Source organism: Pyrus communis, chromosome 1, assembly GCF_963583255.1.
Source record: "Pyrus communis chromosome 1, drPyrComm1.1, whole genome shotgun sequence".
Classification (NCBI taxonomy): domain Eukaryota; kingdom Viridiplantae; phylum Streptophyta; class Magnoliopsida; order Rosales; family Rosaceae; genus Pyrus; species Pyrus communis.
The window spans coordinates 34,262,320-34,283,071 of NC_084803.1; the positions used below are offsets into that span (position 1 = coordinate 34,262,320).

A 20,752-nucleotide genomic window follows, 5' to 3' on the forward strand; every position below is an offset into this window, starting at 1 on the left:
ACATCAAAATAAGAATTAGTCTTAAGTTTCCTAACGCAAGAAGATCTCTACACCTGTTGCCCTTTCCTACGAGCAGCTTAACAGGTGTGTGGGCATTTGTGGAGCACAAAATAATCACAAGGCGACACATGGATTTTTGGATATAAGAGGACAAAAATACCCTTAAGGCATACTGGGATTCCTACGCGCGAGCAGCAGACAATCATCCCTCAACCAAGTCAAAAAGTGCTCAAAATAGGTAACAAATTCCAAATTATCTCATCCATCCTCATCTTAGGTAATTACTTCATAACCTACAAATTATTCCATATAAATGGAGATTAATTGGCTAATTAATGCATTAATTCCTAATTAATCCATTAATCACCAATTAAATCACCCATTTTCACACAAAAAACCTCTAAGGGCCGGCCACCTCCATTCCCTATATATATATGACCCTATTTTCTCTAAAAAGCTAAGTTCCACACTCTTGCAAAACTCCCAAAAATTCTCCAAATACTTTTCTCTCTAAATTCTAACTTTGGCATCGGAGGTTCTTCGGCCAAAGTCCCCCCCCCCCACCCATTCATCGTGGGCGTGTGAGGCTCTTGGCCTTGACCTAAGGTGTTATTTGTTTTGTAGGTGCAATTTTGTTCAAGAACAAGGAGGAAGAAATTTGCATCCACACTATCTATACTTCACTTTGAAGATTAATGAATATGCAAGAAATTCCTTAAATGTTGTTTTTTATATTTTTGGTATTTACCACGTTCAATTCACTAAAATAGATGATTATCATTTAGTTTCCTTTATATTTGTTTTGATATATACTGTCAGAGCAAATTCCTGCTGCGATTGATTTGACGAACACCTACTCACACAAAGAAAATAGACAAACTAAGTTAGACTAACACTAGTGTGGTGTTAGCCAAATGGCCTTCGATGTCTAAATCGGGACGACTGTAGAAAGTCATAAGGGTGTGGTGAGAGTTCTTGATTACCGGAATAAAGTGAATGGTCTTGACTATTTATAGAGAACTGAGGAGTTAACCTTAATGTCCAGGTCCAGGTTCGTTGAACCTGTTAATAGAGTATTACATAGTCTGTAGCCCAATGAAGGAATATTCCTCTGAGATTTTTGAAATATGTTTCAGAGAGTCTTGCCATGCTAAGAGTCTGTAGGCATGCTTATTACATATCAAGGTAATTTGCATAGGATGTGTGGAGATCAACTTGCACCATTTGCAAAGAATGGCCATAGGGAATGTTGATTGTGGGCTATAGCCTTCGTAGAAAATGTGGCTTGATAGTCAAGTTTGATTAGAGGTCAGCATATTCCTTAAAAAGAATAGTAGTTATATTTGATAAATTATACACGTGGCGTGGTCCCATTAATCGGGATATTCTATGTTCCCATATATACAAAGACTCATTCGTCCAAGTAATGTAAAGATACATTAAACCTTTTTTAATAAGATGAGACAAGTTAAGTATGATAAATTACGGCATTATAAATTAAACACAACATATAAAAATTACTGTACATATATCAACTTCACAAGGTTACACGTTTGTCATATATATAGTATCCTTCATGCATGTTGGTGATCTCCCGAGTGAAAACCACTTCTAGATAGTTATACAAGGCGAACGAAGATCCCTAAGAAAGATAGCTTTCAGAAGCTTGATATTTTTAAATTGTGCCGCATCAAATAAACTTTTACGGGAAAGAAGACAAATTCAACTGATGACTCTAGAGATCGTTACAAGACAGATCGACCGAGAAATAGTATATCAACCTTAGTTGAGAGATACAATCATGATTTTGAAAGGTCTCCAAGTCTAAATATAAAACAAAACCCTACCAAGGCAAGACATGAGAAGAATTCTTAACTAGTACGTACTAAATGATATAGTTGATAAGTCATGAACGCCAAACCAGAAATGCTAGTACAAGTTTTGGTAGTTAAATTTTTTTTTTTTTTTTTTTTTTTTTTTGGGGGGGGGGGGGGGGTAATGTTTAGGTAGTCTTCTTGCATGTGAGCAACAGTAAGTAGAAGAGTCGGCATTACATTCGTTCATTTACCCTAATAATTTCCTTTCTCTGCTATTCCTAGACCTGGCAATTTATTACACGACACGTTAACACGACACGTAAACGACACGAAAATAACGGGTTTCGGGTCAACACGATAACTAATCGGGTCATTATCGGGTCACACGATAATAACCCGTTAATAACGGGTCCTTAACAGGTTTACACGAGAGTGACACGCGGGTAACCTGTTTCGACACGATAAGAAAAATGTTATTTTGATGATTTTAATTTTTTAAACTACTAAAAAAAAATTACTATAAAATGAAATAGATATAATGAATATGTATATATTGTTTATTAATTATTATTCTATTATTATTCTATATAAATTTTAAAATTTAAGTTTTATTTATTTATTTATTTTTATAGTATATTATAGCCAAAGATTGAGATTAAAAATCATAAAACACATTAAAAATAAAAATATCAAGTAATTTAAAAATACCAAAAACATAAAAAAATTATAATAATTAATTTCCCGCCTAATATATCAAGAGTTTCATCCATTTCCCACCTAATGTTTGGGAAATTTTGCAACCTATATCCATCCATTTCCCGCCTAATGTTTAACCCAAAGAAAAAAAATAACCAGCTTTTTTTTTTTTTTTTATCTCTTATAACATTTTAACTTGAATAAAAATAAAATACGTAATAAAAAACATAAATGTAATTTTATTATTAAATATCATCACATACTAATTGAAACATAGTCTAATTAACACTTAAAATATATAAATAATTAATATATTTATTCCAAGCCATCAAAACGATAAGATTCACTAACGCTTAAAGTTTATTTATACTTTCATTAAGTATAACATTAATGCGTATCCCATCAAAATGATGAAAGTATGAATAAACTCTTACGTATTAGTGAATTTATCGTTTTCACAGGATACGTATCCTACAAAACTAATTTCAACAATCCAACCGTCAAATTTGTTTATACATGCTTCGAGATCGCATACTCCAAAAATTGCAAAAAACAAACATTCAGAGATGAAGTAATGAGACAAAACCTTTCAACGGTTATAAACGAAAAATCATGATTTAACGGTTATTTTAGCTCCGATTTTGATGACTTTTTACAGCTACACTCCTTGACCTTATATGAATACAATGAATGAATTCGATCTTTAATTTAAAATATTTACACTAGTGGATACCACAAATCTTATGTTATCCTTAATGAAAGTATAAATAAACTCTTAGTGTTAGTTAATGTATCGTTTTGATGGGATATGCATCCTATCAAAACTAATTTCAATAATCCAACCGTCAAATTTGTTTATACATGCTTCGAGATCGCATACACCAAAAATTGCAAAAAACAAACATTCAGAGATCAAGTAACGAGACAAAACTTTTCGACGGTTATAAACGAAAAATCACGATTTAACGGTTATTTTAACTTTGATTTTGATGATTTTTTTACAGCTACACTCCTTGACCTTATATAAATACAATGAATGAATTCGATCTTTAATTTAAAATATTTACACTAGTGGATACCACAAAATCTTATGTTATACTTGATGAAAGTATAAATAAACTCTTAGTGAATCTATTGTTTTGATGGGATACGCATCTTAGAAACTAATTTCAACGATCCAACCGTCAAACTTGTTTATATATGCTTCAAGATCGCATACGCCAAAAATTGCAAAAAACAAACATTCAGAGATCAAGTAATAAGACAAAACTTTTCGACGGTTATAAACAAAAAATCACGATTTAACGGTTATTTTAACTCCGATTTTGATGATTTTTTACAGCTACACTCCTTGACCTTATATAAATACAATGAATGAATTCGATCTTCAATTTAAAATATTTACACTAGTGGATACCACAAAATCTTATGTTATACTTGATGAAAGTATAATTAAACTCTTAAGTGTTAGTGAATCTATTGTTTTGATGTGATACGCATCCTACGAAACTAATTTCAACGATCCAACCGTCAAACTTGTTTATATATACTTCGAGATCGCATACGCCAAAAATTGTAAAAAACAAACATTCAGAGATAAAGTAATGAGACAAAACTTTTCGACGGTTATAAACGAAAAATCACGATTTAACGGTTATTGTAACTCCGATTTTGATGATTTTTTACAGCTACACTCCTTGACCCTAAATGAATACAATGAATGAATTAGATCTTCAATTTAAAATATTTACACTAGTGGATACCACAAAATCTTATGTTATACTTGATGAAAGTATAAATAAACTATAAGTGTTAGTGAATCTATCGTTTTGATGTGATACGCATCATACGAAACTAATTTCAACGATCCAACCGTCAAACTTGTTTATATATGCTTCGAGATCGCATACGCTAAAAATTGCAAAAAACAAACATTCAGAGAAAAAGTAATGAGACAAAACTTTTCGATGGTTATAAACGAAAAATCACGATTTAACGGTTATTGTAACTCCGATTTTGATGATTTTTTACAGCTACACTCCTTGACCCTAAATGAATACAATGAATGAATTCGATCTTCAATTTAAAATATTTACACAAGTGGATACCACAAAATCTTATGTTATACTTGATGAAAGTATAAATAAACTCTTAAGTGTTAGTGAATCTATCGTTTTGATGTGATACACATCCTACGAAACTAATTTCAACGATCCAACCGTCAAACTTGTTTATATATGCTTCGAGATCGCATACGCCAAAAATTGCAAAAAAAAAACATTCAGAGATCAAGTATGAGACAAAACTTTTCGACGGTTATAAACGAAAAATTACGATTTAACGGTTATTTTAACTCCGATTTTGATGATTTTTTACAGCTACACTCCTTGACCCTAAACAAATACAATGAATGAATTCGATCTTCAATTTAAAATATTTACACTAGTGGATACCACAAAATCTTATGTTATACTTGATGAATGTATAAATAAACTCTTTAATTGTTAGTGAATCTATCGTTTTGATGTGATACGCATCCTACGAAACTAATTTCAACGATCCAACCGTCAAACTTGTTTATATATGTTTCGAGATCGCATACGCCAAAAATTGCAAAAAACAAACATTCAGAGATAAAGTAATGAGACAAAACTTTTCGATGGTTATAAACGAAAAATCATGATTTAACGGTTATTGTAACTCTGATTTTGATGATTTTTTACAGTTACACTCCTTGACCCTAAATGAATACAATGAATGAATTCGATCTTCAATTTAAAATATTTACACTAGTGGATACCACAAAATCTTATGTTATACTTGATGAAAGTATAAATAAACTCTTAAGTGTTAGTGAATCTATCGTTTTGATGTGATACGCATCCTACAAAACTAATTTCAACGATCCAACCGTCAAACTTGTTTATATATGCTTCGAGATCGCATATGCCAAAAATTGCAAAAAAAAAAAACATTCAGAGATCAAGTAATGAGACAAAACTTTTCGACGGTTATAAACGAAAATTTACGATTTAACGGTTATTTTAACTCCGATTTTGATGATTTTTTACAGCTACACTCATTGACCCTATATGAATACAATGAATGAATTCGATCTTCAATTTAAAATATTTACACTAGTGGATACCATAAAATCTTTTGTTATACTTGATGAAAGTATAAATAAGGGTAGATTTTTTAAAAATCTCATGAACAATGTTATTTGTGTTGAGTGAAAATTAATAATAATAAGTGTGAAAAATGTAATCACACGTAATGAAAAGCTTTACAACTTTTATTAAGGGGTCAACTCCGAAATTTAGTATGTATATACTAATTTAATATTATGTTTTACATTTTTTTGGGTCAAATTATGTTTTTCTTTTCAGTTTTATTGTTTTAAAATATAATTTTCTTAACGGGTAATGGGTCGGGTCATATTACCTGATAATATTAACGGGTTGATTTCGGGTCGGGTCATATTACCCGTTTACTTTAACAGGTATTACACGACACGACCCGTTAAGTTATCGGGTATGACACGAAAACGACACGAACACGAGAAACACGACACGAATGCCAGGTCTAGCTATTCCTATTCAGCCTATTCTACCATTCACTAAGCAAAAACTAACCTTATCTGTTTTTCGAAACAAACTATATTATTTGTTTAAACAGCAGGTTAACCCAGTTTCAATTTACCTCCGAGCAACTGGGAGCCGAGAGTTATTATAATAACAGTGAAATTAGTTTCAGTTTGAACATTGAACTCCGAACGTATCCTTTACAAAATTTCACTTCGTATTTTTTTGTTTAGACACCTAGCTGTGCCTCTCGACTACCATAATAATAAATAATAAGCAAATTAATTAAATTTAAAACATAAAGATATATAATAACAGTGAGCCCCCAACACTTACTGTCCTCTAATTTTTAATTTGGAAAATGGTGGATGGGTGCGGCCATATGTCGGAGAAAGGCAACAGTCATTACCCAAACATGAGGATGAGGGGAGACAAACTCGATCTCCCTCCCTCCCACTCGATCTCCATAATTAAATACTTTTCGTGCTATAATTATAGTTTCATCCACCCAACGAAGATTTATGGCATCATTATACAAGGAGATCGAAAAGCAAGTTGACCCTTTGATTATGCTGTCTAATTAGCTAGGGTTTGGTTTTCCAGGCTTTTTATAATCCATGTAGGGTGGCTTTGGTTGGACGCAGTTATTCAATCTCTTCCTTCTTCCTACTTGCTATAGTTTGGCGACATTATTTAGATTAGCAAAATAATTGTCTAGAAGTAGTTTTACAATTATGGTTTTTTCGTAAAGGAGTGAGTAAAAAGAGGTTACTATTAACAGTAGTGGAGTCAGAATTTTATGTGCAGAGGAGGGGGAGCCTTTTCACACAAGCATTATGGATGCATGCATGGCTTAATGAGATTGAGAGTACTAAAAAAGAGACATGCGTGTACATCTCAAAGTGATATAATAATAAGGTCAGACTCACACTCGCACTCACGTACACTAGCAATATTCATTCACGACGTGCTTTGCACCCTTCGTTTTGCGACGTCAATAATTAGATTAAGCAAAAAACGTGATTAACACAGCCTGATAACAATAATTAGAATACTGGTTGGGAGAATTGAGAAGCTTATCCTACAAATTACACAAACCTAACATTCCAAATACATATGGTAATGAGAGTGTGTATGTGTGGCCTCTCAAGTTTTTTAATTAATTAAATAAAAGGGGTGAAGTTTGGTACGAGTTTGAAACGATATTAAGTGGTGCTTAATGTGGTGTAGGAGAGGTCCGTTTCATTCCCAACATTAGGTTCCTCTTCTGGGGGACACTTTCTATTTCTATATTCCATTTTCTTCATCTTGTTCTATTTGCTGTCCATTTGTCATTCCCTATAATATTATTTACGTTATCTATCATATTCAGGATGAAAAATATCCAGAGACATCCAGTATAATTTGTCTAACTGCGGCTTACTTGTTCATTCAGTTTTCCTACCTAAGAACTAGCCTTTTCATTATTTTGACGAGGATAATGCGAGGTACATTAAAATTTTAAATCAAATTTGCAAATCAAATGATGTGCTACAAAAAAAGAAGTAAGCATGTTAGCTAACATTTAAGTAATAATTCAATTATTAACAACTATATCATTTGGTTTATAAAATTTAGGCTAAATAGCCAAAATAATCTTTGAGATTTGCATAATCAATAGAAATGGTCACTAAGATTGAAAATTAATAGAAATTGTCAATGAGATTGATTTTTTTCACTTTAGAAGAAATGACAATATTGTTTGGTTCTATTCAATGCATGTCATAATTTGTTTTTTCGTTCATACACAAATTTAGCTAAGTTGACTATAAATAATACACTTCACCGCTTACACTCAAGCTTCAATCCCACTCCTTGTGGATTAAATAAATCTAATATAATTATTTTACCGTCTGTTAAAAAGAAAACTTTAACTATCTGAATAATATGAGGTGGTATTCTTCATAAAAAATAAAATAAAATAATATGAGGTGGTATTGAATTCCGGAAAAGACATTCATCCGTAGAATATGTTGATGTTGAGGACAAATAGCAGCAGACAATGAAAGAGCGTGCGAAGAGGTTAAATGTTCGTGGTGGTTTTGTTTTTTGGTCTTTGTGGTTGATACATGAATTTTGTGCTTTGTTGCTGTTCAATTTTATGGGACCTCATCCACGTCCAAGTCACAGTTACTATCACATCTATAAGCTAGGGTAGGATATCTTTATAAAACTACCCTTATGGGCTTCTCCATATTATTTTGCCCCGCATTTGGCATGTATCTAATTGCATTCTCCGAGAGTTTGTAGGGTTAGGGGTATACTTGAAGGTGAAGGAAGTTGAAGGTCTATGTAAAATTAATTAGCAATATGGAATTGTATCTCAACTTCTAAGCATGTGTAAGGTTTTTTAATTTTCTGATGTGAAGTTTGCACTCTCAACACATTACATCACGTGTGACATTATTAACGTAGAAACAACACATATAGGCGATGTGGAACACATGAACCATATGTCTCAACACGTAAGTTAAATACTTTGTTACCATGAAATGATTTGAGATTCTATGATAAAACAAACTGGCAATATGATGAATAATACTAGTCCAACTTGTTATAAGTTCATACAAAATCTCTTAAGTGAAGGCTTGAGTTATATTAGTAATTTTCAGTTGCCCACTAATTTCCTACCATGGTGAAGGCTTTTGTAGTTTGTTATTTGCTTACTAAAGAAAGTTAAAGGCACCAACTTTGATACAGAAATTTATACTTGTTATAGTTGCAAGAAGGGCAGAGTGGTGCTAATTTCCTACTTGGGGAAAGGAAGGATGTATTAAGGTTGATTTGTGTAGCTTGCTACATTTTACTAAACGTTAGGAAGCACTTCTAAATCCCACCTTTATTAAAGTAATTTCTTATTTAAGAACAGTTGAATGAGCGATGGGGTACTAATTAACTTCTATTTCCAGAAAGACTTTGTGGGAGTACAAAAGACTTCTAGTGAGATCTTTATCTACAGATATTTTTCCACATAAAGTTGCTAGTTATTAGTACGAAGGGTTGTTGGTTTGGCACTCAAACTTCTTTCTGTGGTTCAACAACTTATTCACTTTAATTTCATTCTAGCTAGTTGATACGTTACCTTTTTTTTTTTTTTTTTTTAAATACAAATATATAATTTATGTTAAGGCGGTGGGAGATTGACTTAAGCTACACAATGGGTCAGCTATAATAATTGGTATCGATCTTATCATTCACGAGAATTGAACCTAAAACTTTTTACATGAAGTGGACTAAAATATCACTATATTGCATTACTAAGTAGTAATTTACTCCTTCATTGTCGTGTACAGAAAATACCCTATATTATTCCTCTCAAAAAATAAAATCTAAACTTTTGCCTTCCTCTCTCCTACCTACAACTTCAGTGGTAAGAACATTGACTAAAACCCTAGCAATTCTGATGATGGTATATGATTTGCATGGACGCCAAACCCTAGTCTAGAATATTCACGCAATTGCGTTGCACCAAATGTATGAAATCCAAGAGTTAGATAAGTTTCTCCATCAGTAAAGAAACATCACAAGTCATCTCTGTACAAAACTTGCCTTTAAATTTGTCATATGGTATGAGAGGTTTCTCGAGTCGAATACAGAAGAATCCCACAACATATCGACCCACCGACCATATATTTTGAAAAAGATAGCTTCAAAATCCCATAATTTTAATTTTGGCGACCTGTGTCCCAACTGTTGATACAGCATGCTAACAATAATGTTCAACGGATCTATCCATCCATTTTCCCATGGGGATTATTGGTAGTCGGTCCAATTATTCTGATATCAGGTAGTTCATGAGTATAGAACATCAACTGCTCTTCTGAAAGTGTGTTTTGGGGACATGAAAGGCATGTAACATGCATTTATCGAGGGAAAAGGCAACACCATATGGTTTTGTTGCTAGATTTTGAAGATTTTCAGGAAAATGATGCTACATGGGATAATATTATTTGGAAATTTCAACGGATATATCATTTAGGTGTACAAAGTCAAGAAAACAATAATACCAATTGGTTTTAGGACAATTTTGAAGCATGGGGGATTGATTATGGATTTAACTTCGCTGCTGCTTACATCTGATCCTGGCTGAACACGTGTTCGAGTTTTGATTTAAAAAATCAAAACTTGGACACGTGTCCAGCCGTAATTGGGTGTAAGCAGCAGCTGCTGCTGAATTTATAGCAGCCAAGTCTAGTTCATTGATTATTATGGTTATGGTTACGCTATTCAGTAAATACTTATCTTGATACTTCTGATATACGACAAAAAAAAAAAAAAAATTGATTTGAATATACATTGCATGGATTATCCTGTTTTAGTAAATTTGTCCACCTAAGTTGTATTAGTACATTGCATGGATTATCCTGTTTTTTGTATTAACAATGTGTTTGAGTAAATCTTCAGCTCCTAATAAACGGATCTTGAAGATCATGATGTCCTTTTTACATCGCGAATGATCGTGAAATTAAAATGTGGACCATATGAAGATGGATATATATTAATAGTTCTGGTTCACGTAACACTAGTCCATGCTAACCAAATATAAACTAAACGTGGACCACTTCTATATAAAGATGAATATACATTTCACGTAACAATAGTCCATGCTAACCAAATATAAGTTGAACGTGGATCACTTTAAATCAGGCGTATATTGTAGCAGCTAAGCACCACCTCACCCCTAATCCTTTAAGTAGCGATTGAACGGGACCATTATCAAAGGATGCCAAATCTGACACCGATTTATTTTTAATTTATTTAATAAAACAAATATAGAGGTGCATAACTCCATGGACCACCCCAGGGCAGCCCAACATTTCCACTCCCAGTTCAGAATTATTCGGAATGGAGTAGGATTCTCTCCTCTCTTTTTTTTTCTTCTCCTTCCCTCTCTTCCTATATGAACGGTTATGGTTAAGTCACGTCAACATTTTATATTAATTTTTTTGTAGAAAAAGAAAGATAAAATAGAGAATGTGAGAGAGGGTATGGAAGGAGATGGAAAGAAGAGAGAAGAGAATCGTACTCCATTCGGAATAGGCCTTTAGCCTTGTCTAGCTCTCTGGCTATGGGCCTACCCACACTTCTGCAACAACCAATCAAATACTACCCTCTCTTTAGGACAAAAGACATTTTGGAGGAGGGAAAATTTTAAATCTCGATGGCAAGGGTAAATGCTTTTGGTTACCGGTGGACATTTTGAAATCGAAAATTGAAACAGAATAGACTCTATTAGACCACACTAAATGGTTCATTTTTTGCGGTTCTGAAACCAAACTGCAAACTAAATAACTTTAGTTCCTAATAGGGACTGAACAGCAAACTAAATGATTTCATTTCCTAATTTTTGAAACCAAACTGAAAACGAATTGAGAAGCTTAATATAACTTTTTTTTAATTTAATCACTAATTAGGTATTGGGGGTAATTGGTTGAGTCTATACATGTAGCGTGGACTCAACCATATCATAACATGCCTAGTCTATTTGAAGAGTTGATACCAATTCAAGTCTCGACAACACACATACATCTCCTCTCACATCCTCTACTGCCCCGTCCTTTTCGTCTCTTTCATTCATTCATTCAGCCCTATCATAACATAACATGCCTAGACTATTTGAAGAGTTGATACCAATTCAAGTCTCGACAACACACATACATCTCCTCCTCTCACATCCTCTACTGCCCCGTCCTTTTCGTCTCTTTCATTCATTCATTCTGCCCTATCATATAGTCACACTGCAAATGACGACCAATCCCAACCAATCTCCAAACGAATCGCTCCTCGTCCTCAGTATGGTGATCATGAATTTTTTTTTTATAATTGATTTGTATTAATGCTATAAAGCATTTAGTTTGCAAGTGACTAAGTTTTGGACTATTGAGTTTGTTTGAATGTTGAACACTTTTATTGATATCAATTTTTTAATAGGCCCACAATTTAGGCCCAACCCGAAAAACAAAACCATTTGAAACCAAAGCGGACCAAAACCAAATGGTTCAGTTCCATTCCAATTCACATTGTAAAACCAAACCGAAATAAATTTCAATTTCATTTTCAATTTTACCCCAAAACCGCACCGTATCAAACCATACTAGTTCTGGTTCACTTGTAGTTCGTCATTCTATTTGATTTAGGAGTTATTTGAACGTACTTTTTAGATGATTGAAAGCGTTTTTAGAAAAAATATTTTTAAGTTCAAAAAACACTTTAAGTGCTTTCTACAAGAACCACCGATTATATACTTCTTTAATAAACAATTTAAGGTGCTTTCTAGGATTTATTAGCATTTTTACCAATGATTGTTTTCGAAAATATTTTTACCAAAAATGCTTTCAGTTATTTTAAAAGCACATTCAAACGAACTTTTAGTCAATCTCATGGTTACAATTTGATAAGGAGTGAAAATAAATTCACGTTCAAGTATTGTTAAATATTTTTTGGTCGAGTATAGACCAAAGCCCAGAAGATAGCAAACCAGTCTGCATCAAATATGTTAAAATAGGCCCAATTATAAGAACAATATATATGCTCAAATCCAAGTCTTCTTCCAATGTGGCCCAATAGGCCCTGTCTTTGCAGTTCAACCTAACCCAAAACCCCTAAATTACGAGCATTTTCAATATATTTTTCATGATCACCTTTCCAGCAATTTACCATTCCTACAAAAATAAAAGGAAAAAAAAAATCAATATTACCCATTTAATACTCGTGTTTTTGTTAATTGTATTTAAGAAACTCTTTGATCCAGATTTGAGCTTCAATAATCACAATGAAAACAGAGAGAAACCCAAATTCCAGAAACAATTTCAAGCTAATATAGCCTGTAAATTCAATTTTAATCATACAAAAACATGGAATAAAAAAGTAACAAATGAATCAAAACCCAGGAACCTTAATTACGTGAGAGGGTTAATAAAAAAAAAAGAAAGGAATATGGGGAAGATGATTGTTGAAATTTCAACAGGCGGATGAAGAACAACTGCCCACCTTCCCCTTTTGATTTGATGTTGCAGGGAAATCTTTCGGATCAGAGTGCATTGATTCTAGCACTACGCCGATACACACAATCCCTGCTTGCCTTTTATATCATATTTACTCATCAAACTCAAACAAAAATATATTTATAAAAACAGATCACAGAGGATTTTGCAGGCTTACACGGAGAGAAGAGGAGGATGATGAGAAAAAGGGACCGCGCGGTCTATATATATAGGAGGTGAAATGCAAAGCAAATCACACTAGGGTTTTGTTGCCCATGTTTGATTTACCAAAATATCCCTTCAAATCCATTTTGTGGGCTTTCATTTTCAGTTACCCTAAGTCCAGCCCGGTTGTCCCGAATTGATTCTTACTGTTTATTCCACAAGGTTTATTCCACAAGGACCAATACTTGGCCATGTTCTTATATGTAAACAAGTCATTTCTCATTATATAAAGATATGACATCATTTCATTGTACGAACGTCATAATTGAAATCAATTCTTCTCTTTATCATCCTCTTAAGGTTGTCTACGATTTGGAGACCATTATATATGGTAACAAATAACATCCTCATGATGAAATGCCAATTTGTTTAATTTATGTAAGGAGTTAAGCAATGTTTGTCAAGAAAGATCAATACCTCGTCTTGAAATGATATTTTTTTTAAGGAAATTCATAGCATTTTATCAAAACTTTGTGTGCAGAAAACTTTCATCTTTGTGTTTTAGTAAGTTATACAAGTTCTATTGCAAATGGTGCTTCATCACTGTAACATAAAGTAATCGTGTTTATGCACTCCAAAATTTGAGTAGTATAAGGTTAATTATACTTTCACTCTGGCAATCTGGCGCCGTAACGATTTGGTTTCTTCTTTAAATCCCGCTTAATTATCTAGTTAACTGTTTTTTTTTGTCTCACTCCGTGAACTCATTCGTGCCATGTGAATTCAAGATGGACCTAAATGCGATCACTATTCTTGCTTATTAAGCCATACACATGCAATGGCAAGATCCCAAGCGGACGTAGACGTCGGAGAAAAGCTTCTCCAGTCCCCGTGCCGTCGAAAGTTGTTCGACATAGGAAGATAACCAGGTTGACGGCAAGCGGCGCTGTTGTTCGGGCGCAGTCTTCAGAGGCCGTTCCTAAAGCAGTGGGGCTAGATTGGACTCAGAGGAGTTGTTTGAAAACAGCCTTACCAAGCACCGACTTCGATTTTTTATGTTCTCGGAGTCTAAAAACTTGGATTCAAGAGCAAACTACAAAAGAGTAGAAACTCAAGAAAATTACCCCGACTTCCATCAAATCCTATTTTCTATCTGTAATTGTCTACGACAATACACAACGTCAATGCATGACCGATCTGGTAAACACTAGAAGATCCAAAATAAAGCTGTAATGTTGGCAGACTAAGACATCGTTTACTCGAAGAACAAGACGTTTGTACCAAAAAATTAGTAACTGATTGCACAGCCATACCCCATTTGATCGACGAGAAATGAAATGAACACATCGTACGCAACACCTTCTCACTATAAAAGGGGTTCGTCTGCATCATTAAAACCAAAAGGGTAAGCTTATTAGTAAATTCACAAGCTCAATTATTCCATGCTGTAGTGTGATAAAAATTGCAGTGGATCAGATGAATGGTTCCTACCGTCACCGTCATCTTCCATATTATAATCATCTTCATCATCATCAACATCAAAGCCCTGCAAGACCATAGGTTGATCAGAAACATTTTGTTTTCCCACACATGGTCCTAATCCTACTAGAAACAAGAAAATAATAAGAACGGAAACAAATTATACATGAAACTAAATTAAAATAGCCCTTATCCATTCTGTACCAACATGCCTCCTATTTCTGAACAAGTGAGGAATCAGGTAGCAAATATAAGCAATGAAAATCGTAACGATGAACATAAACAAAGTACAACGAATGACCATTTTGAAGTGATTAGTATAGATGATTTAAAAATCTAATAAACATATAAGACCCAATATTTCTTTTACGAACCTTATAATAATCATCATCACTAAAGTCCTCCTCCTCTTGTTCCTCCTCCTCTTCATTTTCATCTTCATCCTCACCTTCACCTTCTTTCTTTTCTTTTGTATCATTTTGGCCCTACAAAGGAGAAACGTTATTGGCAAAGAAAGTTAATGCGTACAAAAATTAAACTACCAATGATAAGAAAAATCTTTAGAACACATATAATAGATTCTTTTCATAAACAAATGTTGATACAGTGATCTTTGACCCAAAGTATTGTAGTTAGAGAGACTAAAGACTTTCTCATACCTGACGCTGCTCGAGCTTTTCAAATAAATCCAACTTCTCCAGCCCTGTTAGAGCGATATTTTTAATCAGTTATGTTCAAAATTCCTAAAGAACAGAGAAAAACACAAAAACATATGATAGAAGACAGCACAAAAAGGAAAGCATCTAATCTCATAAGACCTGAGTTAGGATTCCATCGAACTCTCTTTCGACCTGGCTGCTGCACCCTTGAACCTGATACACCATTGCATCAGCATGAATGTAAAAAGCATGAAGACAACATAAAACAAAATATAGCATTCTCAATACTATTCCAATTTTTTTTTAGTATGGCTATTTAGAGTAGAGACCTCCAGTCAGTTCTTGAGGAAATCCCTTGAGCTCCAATATACTAAAAAGAGAACCGCGTCTTATCGTGGTTTTTGGCTTTCTTCTGTCAGAATATCTTTCTACATCTTCGTTTTGCCTTTCTGCAACCACATGTTCAAGAAGTATATATTATCAAACATAACCTGCTATGATTACAAAACAAGCCAAAAAATGATTAAGAATCAAATCAGAAGTAATACGGTATTCGAATAAAATGCCAGTACGGACCTATATTTTTAACGAACTGACAGGTTGTAACTTGTAGGCATAAAGAAAAGTATAAGCGTTCACATGTCGGATATAATGCAACTATAGCAAAAATCAGCTTAAAACATGTATTGTGAACACGAAATAGGAGCAATGCCGCTTGCAACAAATATCCTTTTGAGGACAACGAATGTTACAAATTATTGTGAAATATGAATCTTCTTTGATTAAACATTTGATGATTGTGTGCCACTTTTCATAATGGCCACAAACAGAAGAAAATGTGTTGTTTTTGGAAGGGATGCGTGAACTTCTCCCTACATCTTACTATAAAATCTTGATGAGATCAATTTCACATTCGTTATAAAGATGTATTCATCTCCAACCATATCCATATTGTTTGACAATATTTTAAGATCAAAGCTTTCCAACACATCTGTGCGAATTGCATCGGAACTACGTATACAGAAGTTTACCCGTACACACCATACAAGCATCTCTACAGCGTTGCTAATCTATTTAACGAGTTGAAACATACCAGAACAACGAAAATGCTCTCCGCAACATCAAAAGAATGACCATGATCCATATCTTACCGAGAGAAAGAAAGGGAAATACACATGCTTCATAGATTGCTTGTTCCACTATCATGCATAAATGAAAAAGAATAATGGACTCCAAAGAACATCATGCTAACCTTTCGAAGTGCTTTGCTCAAGATAATAAGGAGAGTCTTTCCAAATTTTTTGGAATTTGCGAGTTTGATTGATTAAGTTTTCTTCCTCAATAACAGCGTCTGTTTTTTGCTGTAGATCAGATATACCTTTGGAAATAGGCAAATCAATGTCCTGCAAGGAAAAGCTTCGACGTTAAATATGGAAAGCCTAATTCAGGGAAACCTAGCAAACTGCCAAACATATGCAAAAACTGCAGCAACAAAAGCCCACAGGAAAAAGCACAAAGGGCTCTTGCTTAGCAAAGCCAAAACCGCCACCACCCGAAAATCCACCGCGTCCGCGGCCGCGCCCTCTGTATGCCATTGAACTTCACATACAAATGCAACCAGGAATTACTCAATAGACATTAACGCAAAAAAAAAATAAAGAAAGGAAAATTCGGCAAAATAGTATTACCAATTTCTGCAGAAGCAGTGACTCCTGAGAAGAGAGAAGTTCGACTCTACCGCGGGAGGCAAGATTTATGTCGAAGACAGAAGAGAAAAAGGAGGCAGCAACTATTGAGAGTGCGATATGGGCTTGATTCACTCTCCTTTGATTTGATTTGGGAGCTGAGCAGAGAAAACGAAGAGAGTGGTTGAGAGAAGAAAAGACAGAAGTGAGACAAAAATAAAAGAAAGACGAGGGAATAGCCTATTGGTCCTTAAACCATTTAATGGACTTTAATCATGTATTGGGCTGTAACAAAAGTAACTTATATGGGCTTTAGGAATTAATAGGAGGGAGCGAGGGTTAGAGTTTTCCCTTCAACCTAATATGTCTCGTGTTCAAATCATCTCTCATTTTTTGTGTGTAAATTATAGTATTATTACTTGTATTAAAACAAATTGGGAGGTTTGAACCGTGATACAGTGAGTTAAAGAAAGGGCTTTATCAACAAGGACAATCCACTATTTGCTCTTGTCTGTGCTTACAATTAATTGATTACTTCACAAATCTTACATTCATAAGTATGGTATGTCATTTGGTAATGTCTGTCAATTTGGGAAAAAATAATTACAACACAATGACCGAGACTTTGCTCTTACTTTTGTATTTACAAGAGACATTGTACTTTAACAAAATCTCGAGGGATTCAAATTCAAAGTCACAGAGAGAGCACATCAGATCTAGTTAATATAACATATTAACAAGTTGGCTACTAAATTTGGGAATAATTTTCGCAATTAATTTTTGTAGAACAATTACACCACGAAACCTTGTTATTAAGGTTTCCCATATAATTTTTGTAGAACAATTCATAAAGTCTAGTGGTATGATTTTCGCTTAAGGTGTGAGAGGGTCCGAGTTCAATCCTCAGCGGCTCAGCTCCCACCCACTCGGCGTTTGAAAACATGTAAAACCATTGGCTTGCTCATGAAAGACCACCACTTCTAAAATTTTGTGCTTTGCCATTTCAACTTTTTGTATTTCATATATCCTATATTCCACTTATAATTTTTATAATTAATATCCTTGTTTTTTTTTTTTCTACTAGCCTTTATGCATGTCCTCATTTTCTTTTCTTTTTTTTAATCAAGGGTGTTATGCGCCTCTAAAGTCCTTTTATAAATATGGAAATATCTTGTGTATGACACATAAGACTCATTATATTTTCTAAACTAAAAGAACACTAAATTGGTATCCAAATTTTCTGAAATTAATTAGGAAACCGAAATAATGAAAATAAAGGCAACAATTATTGAAAATTGAAGAATCTGGAAAAAAAAAAGGAACATAACCATAGCAGATTCTTACGTCTTCTTCATAATTATTGAGAACCATTTTTTTCAAAATCCAGATATTGATCCAAAACGCCCATTAAATAACAATAAGAAAGATGGCCAGGTCTCCTTGCTGAGCTGTAAAGAAATGAAATGAAGCTTTTTAGAAGGAAAATAGAACATGTACTTGAAATACAACGTACCTCTCCTCGAATTCTCAGACTTTTGTTGTTGAGCACATCGACATGCTTCACCTGCGCATGTAAGAAAAGATATGGACAAAATGTAAATTTAACAATTGGGTAAATGAAGAGAAGAAATTCAATTTGGGAAAACCGGAAAAAAGACAAAGGAAGATGAGTATATGGTAATAAGATATATACATTAATTCTGCAAGACAAACACCATATAGGCATGATTTTTCACACAGATAACGCAATAATTATCTAAAACGAAAAGTAGCACAACTTTTCTAAAATGATAGGTAAGTTTTGGCGTATTTTGAGACAATTGCATAGACCCTTAACTTGCATCAGAACACCAACTCGTCCCTTCAAGCTTTGCACGCTTATTGTCTGATGACAAAGAGAAGTTAGATGGTTCGCATTACACGTCCCCCATCTCCCCCCCCCCCCCCCCCCAACACCACCCCCCGGCGCCCCCGCTTCTTTTTCGTAGATGGTTCGTGTTCCTCTTTTGCTTTTGGCTCGGATAGTAAATGACGTGAAGTCAGGTACTGCTACAAAATTTGGACTGCCTTTCCGCACTTTTCCCAATTGTTCTTCTGCGCCTTCTTTAGAGTTTTAAAGAAAAAGTCTGCATCGGGCGGTAGATCGAGAGAAAAGTCCGTTGAGAGCAGTTGCTTGTTACGGTCAGACTTTGGATCTATGGTTGGGAATTTACGCAATCACTTAGTTAAGAGCCTTTCTACTTCCTCCTGGATCTGCCTCTGCTGGGGCAATGGTGCCATCGACTGTCCTTGGCAATGGTCTGCAGATTTGTGATGCTCTTCACGGCAGTCTGCTTGTCTGTATTGCGACTACAGTAAACGTCATTCTTCTCTGGTTGGCGACTGCGCATTGTGTTGGTTTCCAGTTGATCTTGAGCCTAAAATTTTCTACTTTTTCCTGGATATGCCTCTGCTAAGGCGGTGGCGCCTCTGGCAGTCTAGTCTACAAATCTGTGCTGCTCTTTCAGAGGTTTGCTCGTCCGTGTTGCAGCTGTAGTACACTTTGTTCATCGTTGGCTGGCGAGTAGGCTACTCGTGGTTGCGCTCAGTATTGAGTGTCAGTTGAACGTGAGCCTGAATGTCCTTGAGTTCTTCACATTCCCCTTGTTGCCTGTTTTGGTGTGAGGTGGGAGGAACTCCTTACAAGCCAAGTCGCCAGTGGACACAGCACCTGAATTCAGGCCTTGAGTGTTCGTCAAAGTGTGGACTCAACCGTGAACGTGCACGTGCCTGTGGGCCAAGCGAGAATGAACACTGCTCGCGCACTAAGGCAAATGTGTCACTTCCTGATCTTGAGATAAGTCCAGGATTGACACATGACATCATCACATAACTTTTCATCTTTCATGCCCCACCTCCGAGACATGATCAACACACGAATCAATGTGTCAATAGTGTAGTAATTTTTCTTTAAGCATATGGTTACATCTAACCTTTGTATTAGACTACTTACGTACCCTAAGACGGGATCAAGTCATTCGTAGTTCACCAACCATTCTTCTCATTACTGCAATGCATGATAAGGATTCCATCTTATATATACATACATATACATACATATATATACATACATATACGTACATATACATACATGTACATACATATACATACATACATACATATATATATATATGTGTGTGTGTCTATATATATATATATATATATATATATATATGCAAGCCGTAATCAAACCAATAAATATCCAACAAAACCAATAGTTCAGTTCTTATCCAAGTGATCCAATGATCTGCACGCATTCAAGTAGCATCCAACTAGAGTAATCCAATGAGATAAATAATATAACATTTCACGAAGTTAAATATAATCAATTTCCATAAAAATATGTCGTATTTTCACTACCTGGATTCCTAAGCATTGTTCTTAGTTACTAACACAAGGATTACATAGCAGCTGCAGCAGCATATGAAAAAGATTTACGAACGTAAAGGCTATTTTGGTGTAGTTCAAGAACATGCATGCTTATGCATAAATATACAAATATGTATTACACAACCTGAATAAGTGAAGAATGCATATTTACATATACTTACATAGATATAAAATGATTTGGAAAAATAGATATTAATAACAACTATCACCAGTGTG

The 20,752-nt window shown here is 34.4% G+C and overlaps 1 protein-coding gene and 1 non-coding gene across 2 annotated transcripts; both read right to left on the bottom strand.

Moving 5' to 3' along the window:
• Window positions 1-13,068: 13,068 nt before the first annotated feature.
• Window positions 13,069-13,216, bottom strand: LOC137720471 (small nucleolar RNA snoR135). The gene has a single exon (XR_011066524.1). It is a non-coding gene; the product is annotated as a small nucleolar RNA snoR135 (small nucleolar RNA).
• A 1,081-nt stretch (window positions 13,217-14,297) lies between these two features.
• LOC137716843 (ATP-dependent RNA helicase DRS1-like) lies at window positions 14,298-17,295 on the bottom strand. Its single transcript, XM_068456214.1, has 9 exons — window positions 17,111-17,295; window positions 16,925-17,021; window positions 16,675-16,825; window positions 15,752-15,871; window positions 15,582-15,635; window positions 15,423-15,466; window positions 15,138-15,248; window positions 14,776-14,830; window positions 14,298-14,667 (listed from the first exon to the last, which is right to left on the bottom strand). The coding sequence occupies exons 2-9, from the start codon at window positions 17,015-17,017 to the stop codon at window positions 14,651-14,653; spliced, it is 645 nt and encodes a 214-aa protein (XP_068312315.1). The 5' UTR covers window positions 17,018-17,021; window positions 17,111-17,295; the 3' UTR covers window positions 14,298-14,650.
• Between the last annotated feature and the right edge of the window lie 3,457 nt (window positions 17,296-20,752).